The sequence below is a fragment of the Adiantum capillus-veneris genome, chromosome 7 (assembly GCF_014529385.1).
Source record: "Adiantum capillus-veneris isolate H3 chromosome 7, ASM1452938v2, whole genome shotgun sequence".
In the NCBI taxonomy this organism is placed as follows: domain Eukaryota; kingdom Viridiplantae; phylum Streptophyta; class Polypodiopsida; order Polypodiales; family Pteridaceae; genus Adiantum; species Adiantum capillus-veneris.
In genome coordinates this window covers 31809390-31827850 of record NC_140937.1, presented here as the reverse complement: position 1 = coordinate 31827850, position 18461 = coordinate 31809390, and the positions used below count along the sequence as shown (strand labels likewise).

General features: G+C 44.9%; 1 protein-coding gene across 1 annotated transcript in view; it reads right to left on the bottom strand.

Annotated features, from left to right (window-relative positions):
- Positions 1–17025, bottom strand: part of LOC147453643 (uncharacterized) — a 72272-nt gene extending 55247 nt beyond the window's left edge. Inside the window, exon 1 of the mRNA XM_086515763.1 lies at positions 16449–17025. Within this exon, the coding sequence (XP_086371889.1) occupies positions 16449–16743 (295 nt within the window). The 5' untranslated portion in view covers positions 16744–17025. The remainder of the gene's footprint in view (positions 1–16448) is intronic.
- Positions 17026–18461: the final 1436 nt, after the last annotated feature.

Sequence of the window (18461 nt, the reverse complement as noted above, 5' to 3'; positions counted from 1 at the left end):
TGGAGGATGGTCCAGTCACCTTGACTAAGATCCATACACAGGATAACCCTGCAGATGTTCTCACCAAGAGTCTTGCTAAGGCTCAACTTCAGCATTGCATACAGCTGGTGGGAGTTGGTTAACTTAAAGGCGTCATTTATGCCTTTAAGTGGGAGGTTGTTGGGTTAAAGGCCCTAAATAACCTCTCTTGTATATTTTTATACTTTGTTCAGGTTCACATTGAACCTGAACACATTTTTTAAAGTCACTTATATAAAAGTGGGATGGCCACAAAAACCATTATTGTGGGTTTCCCCAAAAACGAGCGTGCCTTCTCTCTCTGCTTTCGATCTCTAGCGCTAGCTCTCTGCTGCACCTTGCCTCCTGCTTCTTGCCCCAATCCTGCACTACATCGCGACGCGCACCTACCGGTACCCTCTGCTTCGCCCTTTTAGAACCCTGTTCCATAATGCCCTTCCCTTTGTCAAACATAGTGTAATCCCGCTTTCCTGTATTGTCACAAGACGGGCACCACGTGCTAATAAAAAAGAGCAGACTGAACAGACTTTTAGCACTTCAATAACAACTGAACTGAAAGAGAGAGAGACGACACACGACACGGAGTGGCGAAATTCCACCCTAGAGAGTATTGGCCCCAAACCTTGGCGCCCCTTTCGGTATTTCTTCATATTGCTTCATCAAAGTACAAGCCGGTACTCGAGACTCTGCACCTTCTCCAGGAAGCATGCCAGAGAATGAGCCCTAACCTCATATTTAAAGGCCCTTGGCCTAAAAAGCAGTTTACAGTAAAAAGCCTTCAAACTTAAAAGCATCTGGTCCAAACGCAAAGCCAAAAAGCTGCCAACGTAAATCACGGAAATCCGTACAGCCTGCCAAGTCATCAGCCAACGCAAAACGTGGAAATCCGTACAACCTGCCACGTCATCATGCCAGTGCAATTTTCGAAAATCTGTCGTCATCAATTTTTGCGTATATGCGGGTGCTGCTTTATTTTAATCCTTTATGTCACTTGGGGCCCCATCGGACGGGGTTCCCATAAGTTGGGAGGACTTCTTCTGTTACTTGTTCTTCTTAGGGTTTTGGCCCCTCGGTCGGCATCTGTAAGTTGACTCCATTCTTTAGGCTTTGACACGTCAGCAGTTTGGTACATCTCCCCTTCTTGAAAGAGAGTAATAGTCCGCGATTACAGCATATCTGCAAAACAACTCAAGTTAGCTCAAAAATTTTGGAGACATTCCGAGGGACAATTAGTTTGTTTTTTTTATTAAGGAGTTAGCTTCTCCTTTCTGCTCTTTTGATCAAGGAGTTAGCTTCTCCTTTCGGCTGTTTTGATCAAGCAGTTAGCTTCTCCTTTCTTCCAGATCGGAACTCTTGATATTCCGACGTAGTAAAATTAGCCATCACACCCAGACCGTACTAATCTTCCACGGGTGTCTTGATGCACTAAAATTACATACCCAGGCAATCTCATCCAATTAGGAATATTCAGTAGTTGGCACATCACAATGCAACACAAATGCTCACATATGCATGTTACAAGACATAGAAACATAAAGTCGCCGATGAACACTCCTCCCGCATAACCTAACAAAGTCCGGGCAGGGAGATATTCAACGATTCCCTCATCACTCCTCTCGCATAATCTAAAAAGGTCCGGGCCGAGAGATATAGAGGCCTTTTACAACCAAACGCCCCCCAGACCGCAGCCTGCATCGTTTGGAGGTGCTGAGAGTAACCACTGCTCAGACTTCTTAATACTCCTCCTGCATAACCATCCAGGTCCGGGCCGAGAGTCACAACAACAATTACTTTACAAGCATACAACCAAACGCTCCCCAGGCATCTGCTTGCGTCATTCGGAGGTTTTCAAACATACAACGAAACGCTCCCCTACACTAGCCTGCGTCGTTCCAAGGTTCAAACCAAAACAGTATTTCACCCGAGAGTAAAATCACCAATCATTGAAACCAGTATCAAACCAGAGTCAAAACAATTCAAATCGGCACCAAAACAGGTTCAAAACAGATACTATCCATTTCAAACAAATTCCAAAAAGGGTCACCAAACAAGTTCTCAAATAGTTTTCAAACTTAAAAAGCAATCTCGACAAGTCTATTGACTTTCCATCCTAAAACCTGCACCAAAAACTAGGGTTAGGTTCATCCCATAGGGTCGTAGCCGAGCACAGCATGGTCCATCAGCCCAAATAGTGTTTCTTTGGCGGCGATGGTAGTCCCAAGATAGCAATCGCACTGGACCTCCAAGGTCATCTGCTCGTGAAGAGACATCTACTGAGAGATGTCAAGAAAATTTCAAGTTATAATCTGCTAGGGTTTCCATGGCAAGCATTTCAGGATACCCCACTCTGCCAGAAGTTGCACTCCGAATGAAGGCGTCAGAAACCATATAACTTCGGGCAAAAGTTTTCTTGAAAGCTTGCGAAGTCCTTGGAAGTGTGCCGCTTGGTAGTTGGTAGTTGTAGACATCAACATCTGCATGGCACTGTCTTTGAGAAAAATAGCAGCTCGACACAAATCTTTGGATCCTTCTCTTGCAAGTGATCTTAATGGCTTATTGTAATAAACTTGGACACTTCAAGTCAAGAATCTACCACGACAGCACAAATAACCACTTCAAAACAGTTCACAGTTTACAATTGATTCGACACTGGCCGGCGGAGTTTTGTGCCTAGAGATATTGGCCCCAAAGACTGGGGCCCCTTTCGGTACTTCTTTTTGTATTAATCTGAGTTCAAAGTACAAGAGTGCGGGCACGCGCTCACACTCAGACTCTACGTCCAGATGCTCTGAGTTGTGAGTGGCCTACTCACTTATTTAAAGAGTACAAGGGATGCCAAACGCAGAGCCCAAAAGCTGAAAATCAAAAGCTTCAAGTAAAAGCTTTGAAAATAAAGCAAAAGTTCTTTCTCTCTGTAACCTTTAATAAATAAAGCAGAGAGGCTTTCTCTTTCTCTCTCTCTTGCTAACATAAAGCAAAGAGGGGCTTCTTCTCTCTCCCAAAGCGTAAGGAAAAGCAGCCAGCAAAAAGCGTAAAAACATCGCCAAAAGCTGACAGCCAAAATCCCGCAATTTGCACCGCAAATCCCGGAAATTCCGTATAGCCACGTGTCAGCTTTGCCGTACGCAGAAGCCAGTAAATTAGGGTTTCGGGTTTTTGCAAATTAGGGTTAGGATTTCAAAAATTAGGGTTAGGGTTGAAGTTTCAACAGATTAGGGTTTCCTACAGAGCAGGCAGCCACATCATCACTTTGTGACATACCCCCCTCTTGGAAGCATTGTAATCGCCCTCGATTACGCCTGCAAAACAGACAGAGGCCATAAATTGTCTTAGCAGACACTGATTGTTAGTATCTACGTACTAGGAACACACATCTAGCACATGTACCAATCGACAGTCACATCACAGGACATCACATGACATTCAACATTCATTCGGATCTTAGACCATGATTTATCGGCAATGTAGCTAGCAATCGCATCTAGATCCAGTTGGGACCTCATAGATGTCCGATTGACTAACCCCTATTGCAACCATGTCTATTCGAGATCAATTAGACCAAAATGCTGCAGTCATTTCGTCTATCAGTTCCTGCCCACTTAAAAACAAGTCAAGAACAAATCAGTTTCATATTCCAGAATTCCATTTCATAAAGTCATCCAGCAGAATACTGTCAGCTCTCAGTATCCCTGAAGCTCAAAGAGACATCAGTGACTATTCAAAAATCGAGGCATCCGTTGACAAAGGAGCGGAGTAACTCCACTCTTGTGCAAACCCACTGCACCAAATCCTCGACCAAGCTGAATTCTGGGTTCCATTTGGATAGACTATGCTAAACCAAAAGCTTCAAGGTAAAGATTCTCATTCCGAGGAATATCTGCTAGGTCTTCCTCCTCCATTCGCTTTGCATCCAAGGCAAAGTAGGTCTTGAATTAATCCAAAAACCGTCAGTTCGCTTTACCTTCTTTCTTTCTTTCTTTCTGTGCCAATGTCTGTTCTGGAACGAGTATCTGCTCGTTTTCGTCCATTTCGGGTTGTTCATCAACAAGCACATCGCCTTCAAAAGGCTTCAAGAGACTCACATGAAAAACAATGTAAATCCTCCAAGTATTCTAGCAGCTTCAGTCCAAAGGAGATATCATTTATCTTTCGGAAAACCTGGAAAGGTCCACACTATGTCATGCTAAGCTTACAAAGAAGCCGCTCCTTGCCCTTTTGATTTCTTTCTCGAGCGTGCCTTCCCACAATGTAAGAGCACCCAATCATTCTCCTTCAATTTCAAATCGCGACGATGGCGATCTGCTTCCTTTTTCTGTCTTTCCTGAAATTTCTGCAAAGCCTTCCAAACCAAGTCCCTCGTGAACTGGTCGGCTTCAAAGAAAAATCTTATCTTTCGTGCTAAGGGTGAAACCTTCGTAGCAAATTCAAGAATCTCAAATGGCACCTTCCCCATCAAAGAGTTAATCGTGTTTCACTGAATAGCAATCTCTAATTGCCCGTCAATCTACGGGTGGAACGATGACGAGAACTGCAACCGCGTGCCTATGTTCTCCCAAATAGGCTTCCAAAACAAACTCGTGAACCTGGGGTCCTGTCGGAGACAATCGACTCAGGTATGCCATTAATCTGAAGACCTGGGCAATAAACAATCGTGCCCACGCTGTGTTCTCGGGAGATGAAATCCATTGTAATCCTTTCCCAGTGGTGGGTGGGTATGGGTAAAGGCTGTAACAATCCCTGTGCTTATGCCTGTCAACTTGACCTTCTGCCATACCAAGCAACTGCGCACAAACTCGTCCACATCCTTCTAGAGTCTTGCCCAGAAGAAGTCTCTCTCTACCCCTTTCATGGCGGTAGCAATGCTGTGGTGACCTGTAAAGGCGGACAGTGGCATTCGGTCATAACCTTTTTCCTCAACGGTTGTGTAACGCACAACATGGTTTTTTTCTTCAAGTAGCCATCCCGAATGGAATAGTCCGCTACTATCTCCCCTTTCTGTATTCAACTGGATACATCTGCAAAATCTGTTATGTGGCGTATTGACCAACCATATCCTCGAAGTTCCTATGATGTATCGCGGAAATAGCCGAAACCAACGACTTTCCGGACAAAGTATTTGCCACCAATTTCTTATGTCCCTGCACATGGACAATCCGGAAGTAAACCGTGACAATGTTTGCCCACCGCGTCTGCTTTTTCCCATAGCTGCTTCCGTGACAAGAAGTAGCGTAAACCCCCACCATCTGTGAAAACCGTAAAATCGGCTCCGAGTAGGTAATGTCGCCACTGAATAAGAGCATGGATAGCCGCCAAAAGCTCTTTCCCACAAATTTGTGTTGTCAATTCCGACCTTGAGAACAATCAGCTCTCGTAGGCAATGACATTGGCCTTCTTGCATTAAGACCGCATCCAGACTACGACCACAAGTATCACAATATACTTCAAACAACTTCTGCAAGTCCGACAAAGTCAAAATTGGTCCCGTAGTCAATTTCTCTTTCAAAGTCTGAAAGGCAGTCACCTCTGTGGGTCCCCACGAGAAAGGGACGCCTTTCTGTGTCAAGATATTCAAAGGGGAAGCAACCTTTGCAAACTTTCTAATGAACCACCTGTAGTACGAACACAATCCCAAGAAGCTTCTAACTTCATGGGCATTCTTCAAATCGGGCCAATCACGGATAGTCTCTATCTTGGCCGGATCCATTTGCACTCCTGCTGCTGAGACGATGTGTCCCAAAAAGTGTATCTCTAGTAGGAAAAATTCACTTTTCTTTGCATTAATCACTAACTTGTGATCTCGTAATGCCTGAAAGACCTGAAGCAGATGATCTCTATATTCTGCCTCATTCTTGGAGAAAACATTGATATCGTCAAAGAAAGTGCCAAAAAATCATGTCCATCATCCGGTTAAATGTCGCAGGAGCATTGGTTAGGCCAAAAGGCATCACCAAAAACTCAAATAACCCAAAAGTCGTTCGAAAAGCTGTCTTGTAGACGTCTCCCGACGCGATTCTGATATGATGATATCCACTCTTCAAATCAATCCTGCTAAAACACGAGGATCCTTGTAATCTATTGAGTATATCATCGATCCTAGGAATCGGAAATCTATTCTTGATGGTGATTTTGTTGAGAGCTCTATAATCGATGCACATTCTCCAAGATCCGTCTTTCTTCAAAACCAACAACACTGGAGAGTAATACGGTGAAGTACTAGGCTGGACAAGACCCTTTTCCAAGAGGTCTTTCACTTGGCTCATAATCTCTTCGTTCTGGGCTCGGCTCACACGATAAGGTGGCCGGTTCGGTGGTGTGCTTCCAGGTATCAGATCACTAGTATGATCTTCAGGACGAGCGGATGGTAACTCACCTGGTAGGCCCTCTGAAAAGCAATCGGCATGAGTGTGGAGAAAATCTTGGCGTTCTTTTATTCAGGTCAAACATATTCGACCTTCATTCATCGTTCAATTCTCTCCCAAAAAAAGTGAGTAAAGAAACTGAAGTTCATCAAGTACAATCTCTGAGCCCTTCATTTGTCAAAGTCGCATTCTCGGCCCGGTAGTCAACCACGGCGTTGTTCTTGTGGTACCAAGGGATTTCGAGTAGAACGTCACAACCTTCCAAGGTAATTACATAAAACTCCGCGTGCCCTAAACACCCCTGTCATTGCAAACAAAGTTTGTCAATGCTCAGTATAATGGCAACATCCCGTCCGGGTGCCCTCTCGAACTACCTCTGCCTGTGGCCTCAACCTGTCGGGCGTAATTCCAAATCGAGCCGCTAATTCAAGAAGCTGGCCTTGGCTCCCTCAAAAGAGCTTCCTGATCTTTCCCTTTGCCCGAAAAGCGGCAAAGTTTGTACTTTCATTCATTTGATTCGGTTCGGGTGCCACACAATGTGGTACCAATTCTGCTTGTTATCTGCCTTTTCTGCCACGTCCCTCAGCTGCTTTAGAACTTTCTAGCCTTTCTTCATCCTGTTCATTCGGTACCTTGTTAGGGCACTTCGCGGAGATATGTCCAGTTTCCCCGCATCCAAAGCACTTCCTGTAAGGTGCAGCGGAATGAATGTTGTATTTTCTCAAGATTAGTGATCTTTATTGCTCAAGGTTCCTTTTAGTTCTTAGGGAAAGAGAGAGCTTTCCGTCTTATGGAGAGTGCTGTGATCACGAACAAAGTGAGTGGATATTGTGCGTGCAAGTGAATGAGACTAAGAGAAGGAGAGAGAAGAGATACGACACCCGAGAGGTTGTAAAACCCTCCTCCGAAGGCCCCACTCTCGTCGGCGAGAGTGGTCTACTTTGATTGCACAAGGTATACAATGCGTATGCAATGGACTGATGCAATGGGACAGTGCCGATGACGATGACGGTGATGACGACGGCGACTTAGGCTGAAATCTGTGATCTTCTTGGTGGCTGAAAATGACTGTTTCTCGCTGGTTTTATGGCTGAAATTGATTGTCCTTGTCGGGGTTGAGGTGATGATGAAAAACGCTGGACTTCCCGCTCTTTATGCTGCGTTTTTGGAGATAGACCCTTGGCTGAAAAACGCTGTGGCAGCAGGTATCTTCTTGCTGAAAATGGCAGTTTTCCAAGTGTTAATAACCCCGTATCATGCCATGGTAATCTGCTGCAATTTGCTGATGAAATCGCTGAACTTGCTGAGGTTTGCCTGGCGTTAGTAGTGGCCAAAAAACGCTGAAGTGACTAGGGGAAAAACGCTAGCTTTCAAGCTCTGCTGGCGATGTCTGCATGGGAGGAAAAACGCTAGGGCAGGCCAGAAGAGGGGCGATCCCAAGATGATGATGATGCGGGGGAATGGGCCTCACCAAGTTGCTTGGAGAGGGTCTTGCTGAGAGAGGGAGGGAACACCTGTTGCTTGGTAGCCTGCTATGCTCCTTGGCTCATCTGCCAATTTGTGTTAACTTGGGTTTGCTTATATATTAACTTACCCAATTTGCCCTACTGAGTACCCAACAAAAGTCACTTAATAAATAAGTGAAAAATGTTAAATATAGGGAAAATTTGAAAAATCCCCAAAGTGTCTCTGATGGAATCTAATGGAAATGCTTATGCTTATGCAATGTGCAACCAGAGGATATGCATCTACTCTAAGTGACTGGGCATGCACGGTCTACGAATAGACTCACAAAAGTGCTAGATCACTTCTAATCTAACTTGACTGGACTTGACGGAAACCCTGTTATGGTGTAGCTTGTCCACGGACACATAGGGTTGGGATGTGTCACGTGACACTTCCCCTCCCTAATGAAGCGAGCTCGCTCCTGAGGAGTAAGGTTGGGTCGTGCATCTTTTTTTTCTGGGTTGCTCTTCCTCTTTCTACTTTCATTTGTCGAAGTCTGTTCGGCTCTTTGTGTCATGATCTCATCAGTGGGGTAGGTCAAACTGCCAGAGTGAATGGCAAAACCCCGTTTCGCATGACTCATCAACTCCTAAATAGAAGCTGACTTCTGTTCCAAGGAGTGATCTCGGATCTCTGTAGGTAGACCCAAGGTAAACCGCTCAATCTGTTCCTTGAACGAGATCTTCTTAAATGAAGAGGCGAGTAGAAAAGAGCTCCAGAATCTCTCGCAATAAGTATCCACAGTATCCTTCTTCGTCATCCGAAGATGGTTCCAAGCAGTTCGTATATCACGTTCATACTCTCGAGTCAACCAAGAAGAAATAAAAAGCCTCTTGAATTTCAGCCATTTAACTGGCGCAGTTTTGCTTAATAGAAGCGTGGACCACCAAGTTCGAGCATTCCCCTTAAAGTAAGAGGCAGCTCTCCGAATCTTAAAGGGCTTTGAGTAACGTCCTCCCGCAAAAGCGATGTCAAACTGCTGTACAAAAGACAAAGCCTTCGAAGCATCTCTATAACCAAAAAACGTGTCAAATTTAATTGACTGTCCACCTTCCTTAAACTCTCTGACTTTCTTGCTTTTGTCTTCCAGAAAGTCATACTGGTTGGCCTTGTAAAAATTATTCTTCTTTGCAAAAAAGTTGCTCTCATCAGAGTCTGAACTGTTTGTAGACGAGTCCTCTGTAGAACTGTCACTCACGGGGTGAGATTTAGACTTTTTTGCCTTTTTCTTGCCCTTTCTGAAGCGGTGCTTCTTGCTTCGCTTTTTGCCTTTTCTATCTTCTTCGCTCGAGTCAAATGAGCTAGAAGAACTGTCAGAAGAAGAAGAAGAAGAAGAAGAACTAGGTACTCCTTCAAATCGAACACGCTTCTTCTGTTTCACCTTTTCAAATGTCGTCTGACGACCCAAATAGCCCGGGAAGTCGGTGCCTTTCTTCTGCTTTTTGCCGTGCTTTTCAGCTTTGTTTTGCGCGTCAAAAAGCTGAGCAATTCGTGCATCCACCACCTCTTCTAATTCCTTTTCTGTATACTTCTTGGTTTCTTGAGAGCGGGTTTTGGGGGTGGTGGTGTGGTTTTCTACCACTGCGTGTGCACCTCCTCTAAAGAGGTCTTGCTCATATATATTTTGCCATTTTCGAGTCCTTGGCAAAATTAAGCATCGCTTTGTTGCGTCGCCGATCAATAGTTGACACTCCATCTATCAACGCTCCGCCGAAGTAGGCCGAGGCGGGCCATACTCCTTACCGGAATCTTCGTTGTGATCCCTTCCCGCATCTCCAGATGCAGGGGGAGTCGACTGATCCTTGCCTGAAGCCATAGGTGCCACGGGAAAAAAAAAATTGGGATCGGATTTCTTGTAGAAGAGAAATCGGCCGTGCTCTGATACCACTGTAACAAACTTGGACACTCCAAAGTCAAGAATCTACCACGACAGCACAAATAACCACTTCAAAACAGTTCACAGTTCACAATTGATTCGACACTGGCCCGGCAGAGTTCCGTGCCTAAAGATATTGGCCCCAAAAACTGGCGCCCCTTTCGGTATTTCTTTTTGTATTAATCTGAGTTCAAAGTACAAGAGTGCGGACAGGCGCTCGCACTCAGACTCTACGTCCAGATGCTCTGAGTTGTGAGTGGCCTACCCACTTATTTAAAGAGTACAAGGGATGCCAAAAGCAGAGCCAAAAGCTTCAAGTAAAAGCTTTGAAAATAAAGCAAAACTTCTCTCTCTCTGTTTCCTTTAATAAATAAAGCAGAGGCTTTCTCTTTGTCTCTCTTGCTAAAATAAAGCAAAGAGGGGCTTTTTCTCTCTCCCAAAGCGTAGGGAAAAGCAGCCAGCAAAAAGCGTAAAAACATCGCCCAAAAGCTGTTAGCCAAAATCTCGCAATTTGCGCCACGAATCCCGGAAATTCCGGACAGCCACGTGTCAGCTTTTCCGTACGCAACAGCCAGCAAATTAGGGTTTCGGGTTTTTGCAAATTAGGGTTAGGGTTTCAAAAAATTAGGGTTAGGGTTAGGGTTTCAGCAAATTAGGGTTTCAACAGATTAGGGTTTCCTGCAGAGCGGGCAACCACGTCATCACTTTGTGACACTTATGCCCTATAAGACATGAGCGGTGAAGACGGGAGCGCGCCCGATGTGCGATGAAGTAAGGGTGGGAGTGGCTAATAAGTCCGGGTTGGAGGGCGAAGATACCTCAAATAAAGCTCTGTCTGCTCTTTTGTGGGACCGGTATGCTTTCAGAAAAGCACACACATGATGCTCTAATACCACTGTCACAAGACAAGCACCACGTGCCAATAGAAAAGAGCAGACTGAAAAGACTTTTAGCACTTCAATAACAACTGAACTGAAAGAGAGAGACGACACGCGACACGGAGTGGAGAAATTCCACCCTAGAGAGTATTGGCCCCAAACCTTGGCGCCCCTTTCGGTATTTCTTTATATTGCTTCATCAAAGTACAAGCCGGTACTCGAGACTCTGCACCTTCTCCAGGAAGCATGCCAGAGAATGAGCCCTAACCTCATATTTAAAGGCCCTTGGCCTAAAGAGCAGTTTACAGTAAAAAGCCTTCAAACTTAAAAGCATCTGGTCCAAAAGCAAAGCCAAAAAGCTGCCAACTTAAATCACGAAAATCCGTACAACCTGCCACGTCATCAGCCAGCGCAAAAAGCGGAAATCCGTAAAGCCTGCCACGTCATCATGCCAATGCCATTTTCGGAAATCTGCCAACCTGCTTTATTTTAATCCTTTATGTTACTTGGGGGTCGGGGCAGAGTTACCGGGGAACGCCCCCTAGCCCCCGTTCCGGGTGCAGTTCCCTTCCCGAACGTTCCGAAACGTCTCGAAATGTCAGACGTTCCGTGTGGCCAGTGCAAACCGGAACGGTCGTTCCGAAACGCCCCCGGAACGTTTCGGAATGCCCCTGGAACGGCCAACGGCTACAAACAAATTTGGCAAAAATTGAAAAAATTGAAGTAAATGTTTGGGCTTCTTTTTGAAGTGTGCAAGGCCTCAAGGACTCATAAAATGCACCCCCCTCCCCCTTTCTCTCCACAAGCTAATCCTCAAGGCTCAAGCTCTCTCCCTCTCACACTCTCAAGATCTCTCCCTCTCAAGACTCACTCTCTCAAGGCTCAAGGCTTCAAGCCTTCAAGCTCTCTTCCTCTCCCTCCCACTCTCTCAAATCTCTCTCTCTCTCTCTCTCTCTCTCTCTCTCTCACACACATCATCTAGTCATAGCAAGGTTGAATGGTCTTCAAAACGAGTTTTTTGTGAGTATTAGAGTCAAAGCACTCTAATACTCCTTGTATTTAAACAAGGAGTATTCAAAGCACTCTAATACTCCTTGTATTTAAACACAAGGAGCTAAAAAATGCACTATTTGGGTGTTTTTTATACCTCCCGTTCCGCGCCGTTCCCGTTTCGGACCCCTAGCCGTTCCCCCATTCCGCGGGGATCCCGTCGCCGTTCCTGTTCCGCGTTCCGGGTAACTATGGGCCGGGGCCCCATCGAACGGGGTCCCCATAAGTTGGGAGGACTTCTTCTGTTACTTGTTCTTCTTACGGTTTAGGCCCCTCGGCCGGCATCTGTAAGTTGGCTCCATTCTTTAGGCTTTGACACGTCAGCAGTTTGTTACATGTACTCTGTGTCTTTACCAAGACAACCGAGGCTCACTTCTTGAGGAAAAAGTGATTGATATCCCAGCAATGGAACCTTGAAACCGACCCATGGGGCGGTAGGCTTTGGCTTTCACCCGAAATTCTTTATTTTAAACTTTAGACAGAAAGAGAGAGAGAGAGAGAGAGAGAGAGAGAGAGAGAGAGAGAATACTTTGCAAAGGGAACCTGCGAGACACGAATTAACACTTAAGCACACACACATCTCGAAAGCTAGAATGCTCCGAGCAAACGCTGACAACCTATAGGCCCCAAAATTGGCACCCCTTACAGCTTTTCTTTATTCTTTGAGAGGGTAGATTTCAAAGTAGAGTCCTGGGAATTCTTTACCTGTATCCAACTAGATACCGCCTGTTTTGGCAAAATTTTAGCAACACAACAGCCCCAAAACTTGCCCGAAACCAATTCCCTTGTTGGAACTCACTTCCATTGCCATAAACCCTCTGATTCCTGCCCAAAAACAGTAAATTCAGCTCGCTGTATTTACTGGTTTTTGCCCTGTTCCAGCCCTAAACAATCCTCGAACTGCCCTCTAGCAGTGGGGCACTATTCCCACGGGTGCTTGCGTCCATATGGCTGAAAAACAGTCAAAATACAGCGCATATTCAGCGTTGAAATCGCACCTGCACGGTGAGGTTATCACCCTCACCGGTGCCTGCTTTTGAAGTAGTAGTTAGCTACTCATGTTCCTGCTCATAGAGGCTCTTGCCTCGGCACAAAAGCATGAAACCACACAGATGTACATCAATCAAATGAAGAGCCCTCTTGTGAGGCATCACATAACTGCACGTAGGGGGGAGAGAGCAGTGTGTAGTGTGCAGGTCATCACTCCTTGCACCACACTGTACATAGAGAGGAAAGCAAGCACTCCATAGCTCTTAACCTGTGAGACAGGTTTCACAAATGAGCCCTCTCAGCTACAAAAATCAGCGCCCAATTTTTTGCAAGAGGAAAGTGCACCATTTTGTGCCACTTGGCGCGATTACAAGCATTTTCCCGTTTTGGGGTTGCCGCCTAAAAATCTCCCGACCGGTTGCCCAGTTGACTTCATGGCAGAGTTCTAAAATGTTCCCCTTGTCATTCCGGAGGTAACGACGCAAACAGATTTCATGGCCCAAAAAAGCAGTTCCCTAAGTTTTAGGAGATGCTTCCGTTGGGCTCCCACTGGTCTTCTGACCATCTATCCCCACTGGCACCGCATCCAAAAAGGCAATGTGGCCCAACTGTCGGGAACTTTCCTTTGGTGACCCACCTTGGCTTTATGCCTTTATTGAGTTCACTTCCTAGTATCCACCAACTTGGTAAGTGCGACGGAGGGACCTACATGATCTTGAACTGAGCCTAGACATCCTCTTACTATACAAATTCAAGTACCGACCCACTTCCCGTCTACCGGTGAAACTACCGTTCACATTGGCCATACAATGTCCGACCATTTGCAACTTCAAAAAGAGGGTCTCAAAAATAAAACAAAAATCATTGGAAAGAAACCAACAACTAGAGTTAGCAGCTGCCACGTCCTCGTGACATAGTTAACAATTGCCACGTCCTCGTGACACCAGTTGATGGGGAGCCTGATGAGCAACCCGAAGTGAAAGAGAGCGAGGAGACTCATTCTTTAACAAATTTTGGCACACAAGGAAAGAAAGATGAAAGGTAAGTGATTCGGCGGTTCTTGGTTAGATTCAAGAACTATCCGGCATTAGATGCGAAGTGGATGGAGGAGGAGGACCTAGCAGTGTAAGGTGCAACGGAAGTGAATGTTGAACTTTGCTCAAGATGAGTGCTCCAAACTATGCTCATGTGACTGAAGGTATTGAGACTGAGAGAGAGAGAGAGAGAGAGAGAGAGAGAAGAATACGACACCAGAAGGTTGTCAAACCCTCCTCCAAGGGCCCCCCTCTCTATGGTGAGAGAGGTCTATGCTATTGATTGCACAAATCTGGTACAATGGTCTAGATGCAATGGACTTGCCGACGATGTCGACGACAATGATGACGATGACGACGACGAGACCGGCTGAAATCTGAAAACGCTAGGGGCTGAAATCTGCAAATCTGTTAACTGCTGAATTCTGACACGGTGTCGGCGAGGACGGCGATGGCAACAACGCGACGACAATGCGCTGAAAAGCAAATGCTGAAACCTGCAAACAACGGGCTGAATCTGAAAATGCTGGCTGATTTGACCGTGCGGCGAGAATCTGCTGCGGGTAGGTGAAATCTGCAAAGCTAGGGGCGGGATCTGCGGTGTCTTAAGTGCTGAAAACTGAAAACGCTAATGACTGGGGCTGATATGTCGCCGTCAATCTGCAAAACACTGATGCTATCTGCAAAAAAGCCACGGCTGATCTGGTACTGTTGAAAATGCTAGGCTGAAACTGAAGCCAAACGCTGGTCTTGTTCTGCTGTTGGTTGGAAACGCTAGGTCACCTGCCGGTATTGCTGAGAAGGTGCATTGTAAGTTGGCTGCCTCTTCTACCAAAAAGTGCCAGCGCTAGTTTTCTTATATATCAACTTAGCAAAGTTGCCCTACCCAGTTTCCCAACGAAGTCACTTATTAATAATAAGTGAAAAATGGATAAAATAGGAAAAATGGGTTTTGTGCACTGTAAAATGCTCATGATGGGTATTGACTGTCATGTTGATGATCATGCTGTGTGCAACCAGAGGATATGCAACTACTCTAAGTGCCTGGACATGCACGGCTTGCGCACAGGCTCACAAAGGTGCCAGAACACTTCCTAAGCTGAATTGAACCCTAGACCTGAAGTAGCTTGTTCACATGCACATAGGGTTAGATGTGCACGTGACAAGCAGATACTCCTCAGATTTTGGAACGATTTTGGCTTTGACCAAGAGATTGGCATGGACCACCTTTCTAGGGAGAGTGAGTCTGGGGCGGGCCAAACGAATGAATTGGACCGATGCATCTATGACCTCGTCGTAGAAACCCTAACCCTAAAACCCGTCACAGAGAAAGAGAGTCAACACGGCACGGCAAAGTCCCACGCCCAGATGCACTAGTCCCAAAGACTAGCATCTCTTTCGGTATTTCTTTATTATTATGCTCGCAACAGTACAACTCCCAAGGGTCCTCTGCTCTCAGACTCTTGCATCCAAAAACACTGCAGAGTGAAGGCCCAAGGGCTCTATTAAACTTACATGGGATGGCTAAAGCCAGAGCCCAAAAGCACAAACCCCCAAAAGCATCTGCTCCCAAAAAGCCCACATAGAAACTGCTAAAATATGCCAACAGATTTTACGAAAATCCGTACAATCTGCCACATCAGCACAGCGCCGCAATTTTCAGGATTCTATACACACTGCCTGTAACGAACTTACTTCATAGATTAGCACTATAGAGTGAACACTAGCACAAGAGAAGACCCTTCAGCCATTCCGCGGTACCAATTTTCATATCACTTCAGAATTCCGATGATCACTAATAGTGTTATTTGCACGACTCAAGAAACATAACACTAAAACTACATTGTGCAACTAGAAACAAACAGGCAATAGATAAATCCATGTCGACACTCTGAGCACTTTCTGTGGTAGCAAGTTTCTCTCTATGATAAACCAAAGAGCTCTGCAACTTAAAACATTAGGCTGAAAAGGCATGTATGCCACGAAAACACTAGCCAAGCTGGTCCGTACATACATGCTAGACGAGCTCCCCCAAAATCTTGACTAAGAAAACTGCTTGTACCATACCTCTCCATATGTTTTGAGTCCGTACTGTACGAACATATAGTACTATACAGATTGGTACGTACAAATGCAACCTTGTTTGACACCAATAGGCCAACTGATGTGATCAACATATAAAAGCCCAAGCCTCCCACGTGCCCTACATATAGGGGTGGAGGTAGCATTCTAAAAATAAAGGGGCCAAAGAGAGCACCAGACATAAGACAGGCAGCAGCATCAGCAGCCTGCCATATCATCAACTTGTACAGTCAACAAGCAACTCGCCTCATCAGCAATTTGCGACACCGTTGAATGGGGCTTGCAAGAAGGATCCTTAGATTAAGCCACCATGAGTCTTGAAAAGCACTTTAAATGTAGATATCCAATATGCTATGAGATTCGGGACAAATACCATTTACTCTCGGGAAAGGACTTTGGTTCACTTAGGAGTGACAGAGTACCTTGGCCAAACTAAATTGATTTACTATGGTAGGGGCTCACAAAAGTCAAAGGCCTTGTATACTCGGAGACAGAGCGTGGAGATCCAAGCCTTTGAGCATGGAGAAAGGAGGCACACCAACCTTTTACGACAAAATTAGATTTACAAAAATGAGATTATTTAAAGATTCTAATAAGTTCATGTCAATGCAGGATAATATAACGAGGTATCAATCAGTAATGTTTGAATGCTCACCGATGAGACATGCCTCCAAAAGGTGTGTTTGAAGTACAAGACTATCGGAGGAGGCCGTAGGGAATCCAGAAAATGCAATGCGCCTGCGTGCTTTGAATATGCGAAAAAGAGTGGGAGCAAGCATGAGGGCTAAGGATCCTGCAAAGCCCTTAAATACCACGGAAAAGGGGGCTCCTTGGTTGACACTCTGGATCGCCCATAACACTGTATTGTAAAGAACTGAGGGCCTTCCGTACATAAGCACAAAAGACACCCCTGCCTCCACCAGCACTAGATAGAGAAGAAGGAAACCCATCACGTTGTGACAGAAGACCAGCTAGTTTTTCCGTTTTCTGCCTCACCTCTTCTTTCTCTTCCGCACTGTTGTGCTTCCTCCGATAGTGACATGATTATCCACCATGCTCTCACTCTCCATGGCTCGTTGCGCAGAGCACGCAAAGGTTGTCACGTGGGTCACGCAAAAGGTACGCCCACAACTCATTGCTGCCCTTGAGGGCCGAGGCCATTCTCCCCTGCGGAAGTACTCTTTTTAGTGGACGAGTTTTGAGCTTGATGTGAGGAGGGAGAAGGAGTTTTACGCACGTTGCTATAGAACATAACACGACATATGCAGATTCTAAAGTAAGCAACTACAAAAACTACAAAGTGCATTGGCAAATTTTTAAAAATTAATTGCATAGATGATGATTGATTACATCTATAGTTGTCGGTAAAGTGGTCCAATTTCACAGCATTGGCAAACTTTTAAGAAAGAATTGTATACGTATTTATTACTCTAAATTAAACGTAGTCAATTTTCTCATATTTCTCGTAGAACCGCAGAGAGAGAGAGAGAGAGAGAGAGTGTTTATGTATTGTCACCGTCGGAGGGAGCAAGGAGTCTTGGTTGTCGATCACAGAACCCGGTGCAAAACATACCTAGGAGGATCACGCAGGGATAAAGGGTTGTCCTCGTGCTATAGAATGGTTATGCAAAGGAGAACGATGGATTCCATTATATAGGATGCATTTCCAAACAAGGATATACGTAGATTCACATCAACCACCTAGGATAAAGTAAATGTGTACATAGTGCATTGAGGACTGCAATACATAAGTTGAGTTGCCGTACTATGAGAAAAAAAGTGCATGTCTATTTGATATATAGATACGATGAAGTGAGGAAAACATGTGGCTAAACTAAACTTAAGGAAGCATTGACAAACTCAAAATACAAAAAGCATCAACAGACTATACAAATTAAATTGCACTATCAGATTGGTAATCGTGTATAGGTGTCATCCAATTGTGCAAGTAGGAGGACAATATTTGGATCAAGCTACATAAAAGCAATGTGAATAGTTAAACATTTCGTCTTACAGTCAGACGCAAAGCAAAAATGCTAAATATATAGTGCATGTCATGCAGAAGTGCCATACAGAAGTATGGTAGAAAGCTGGCACTATGGTCTCTCCAGAAATTATAAGAAACGGAAGTCGTAACCTGCCCAATGGGATTTATGTGTTGGGCCAAGCAAACGCATAGGCATGGGGAATTGGATGCAAATAACGGACCTTGTAGTGTTGTCGAGCTAGAGTCGTGGTTGTGCAGCCGAAGTCCACTGTTGTGAATATATGTCCTTTCTGCCACACACAAAACAAGAGTTAACACAAATACAAAAGATACAGGATATAAATTAAAAATAAAGAGAAGCGGAGCTAACTTTATGTTCTATGTCATAAATGGTGTAGGGTTTATTGTATTAATGAGTTCTCAGTTCATAAGCTCTAGTGCAATCAATACAATAGAATGGCTCAATTAGTAGGCAGGAGATGGATTTAAAGAGAGATCTAAAGTTAAAAGAAAAGCAGAGGTAACTTTATGTTCTACGTCATAAACAACAGTCTAGGGTTTATTATAGCGATGAGTTCTTAGTCCATAAGCTTCGGTGCAATCATCACAGTAAAATCACTCAATCGGTAGGCTATGGATGCTGAGCAGGGGCGCCTTATATTATTGTTTCGACTCTACACT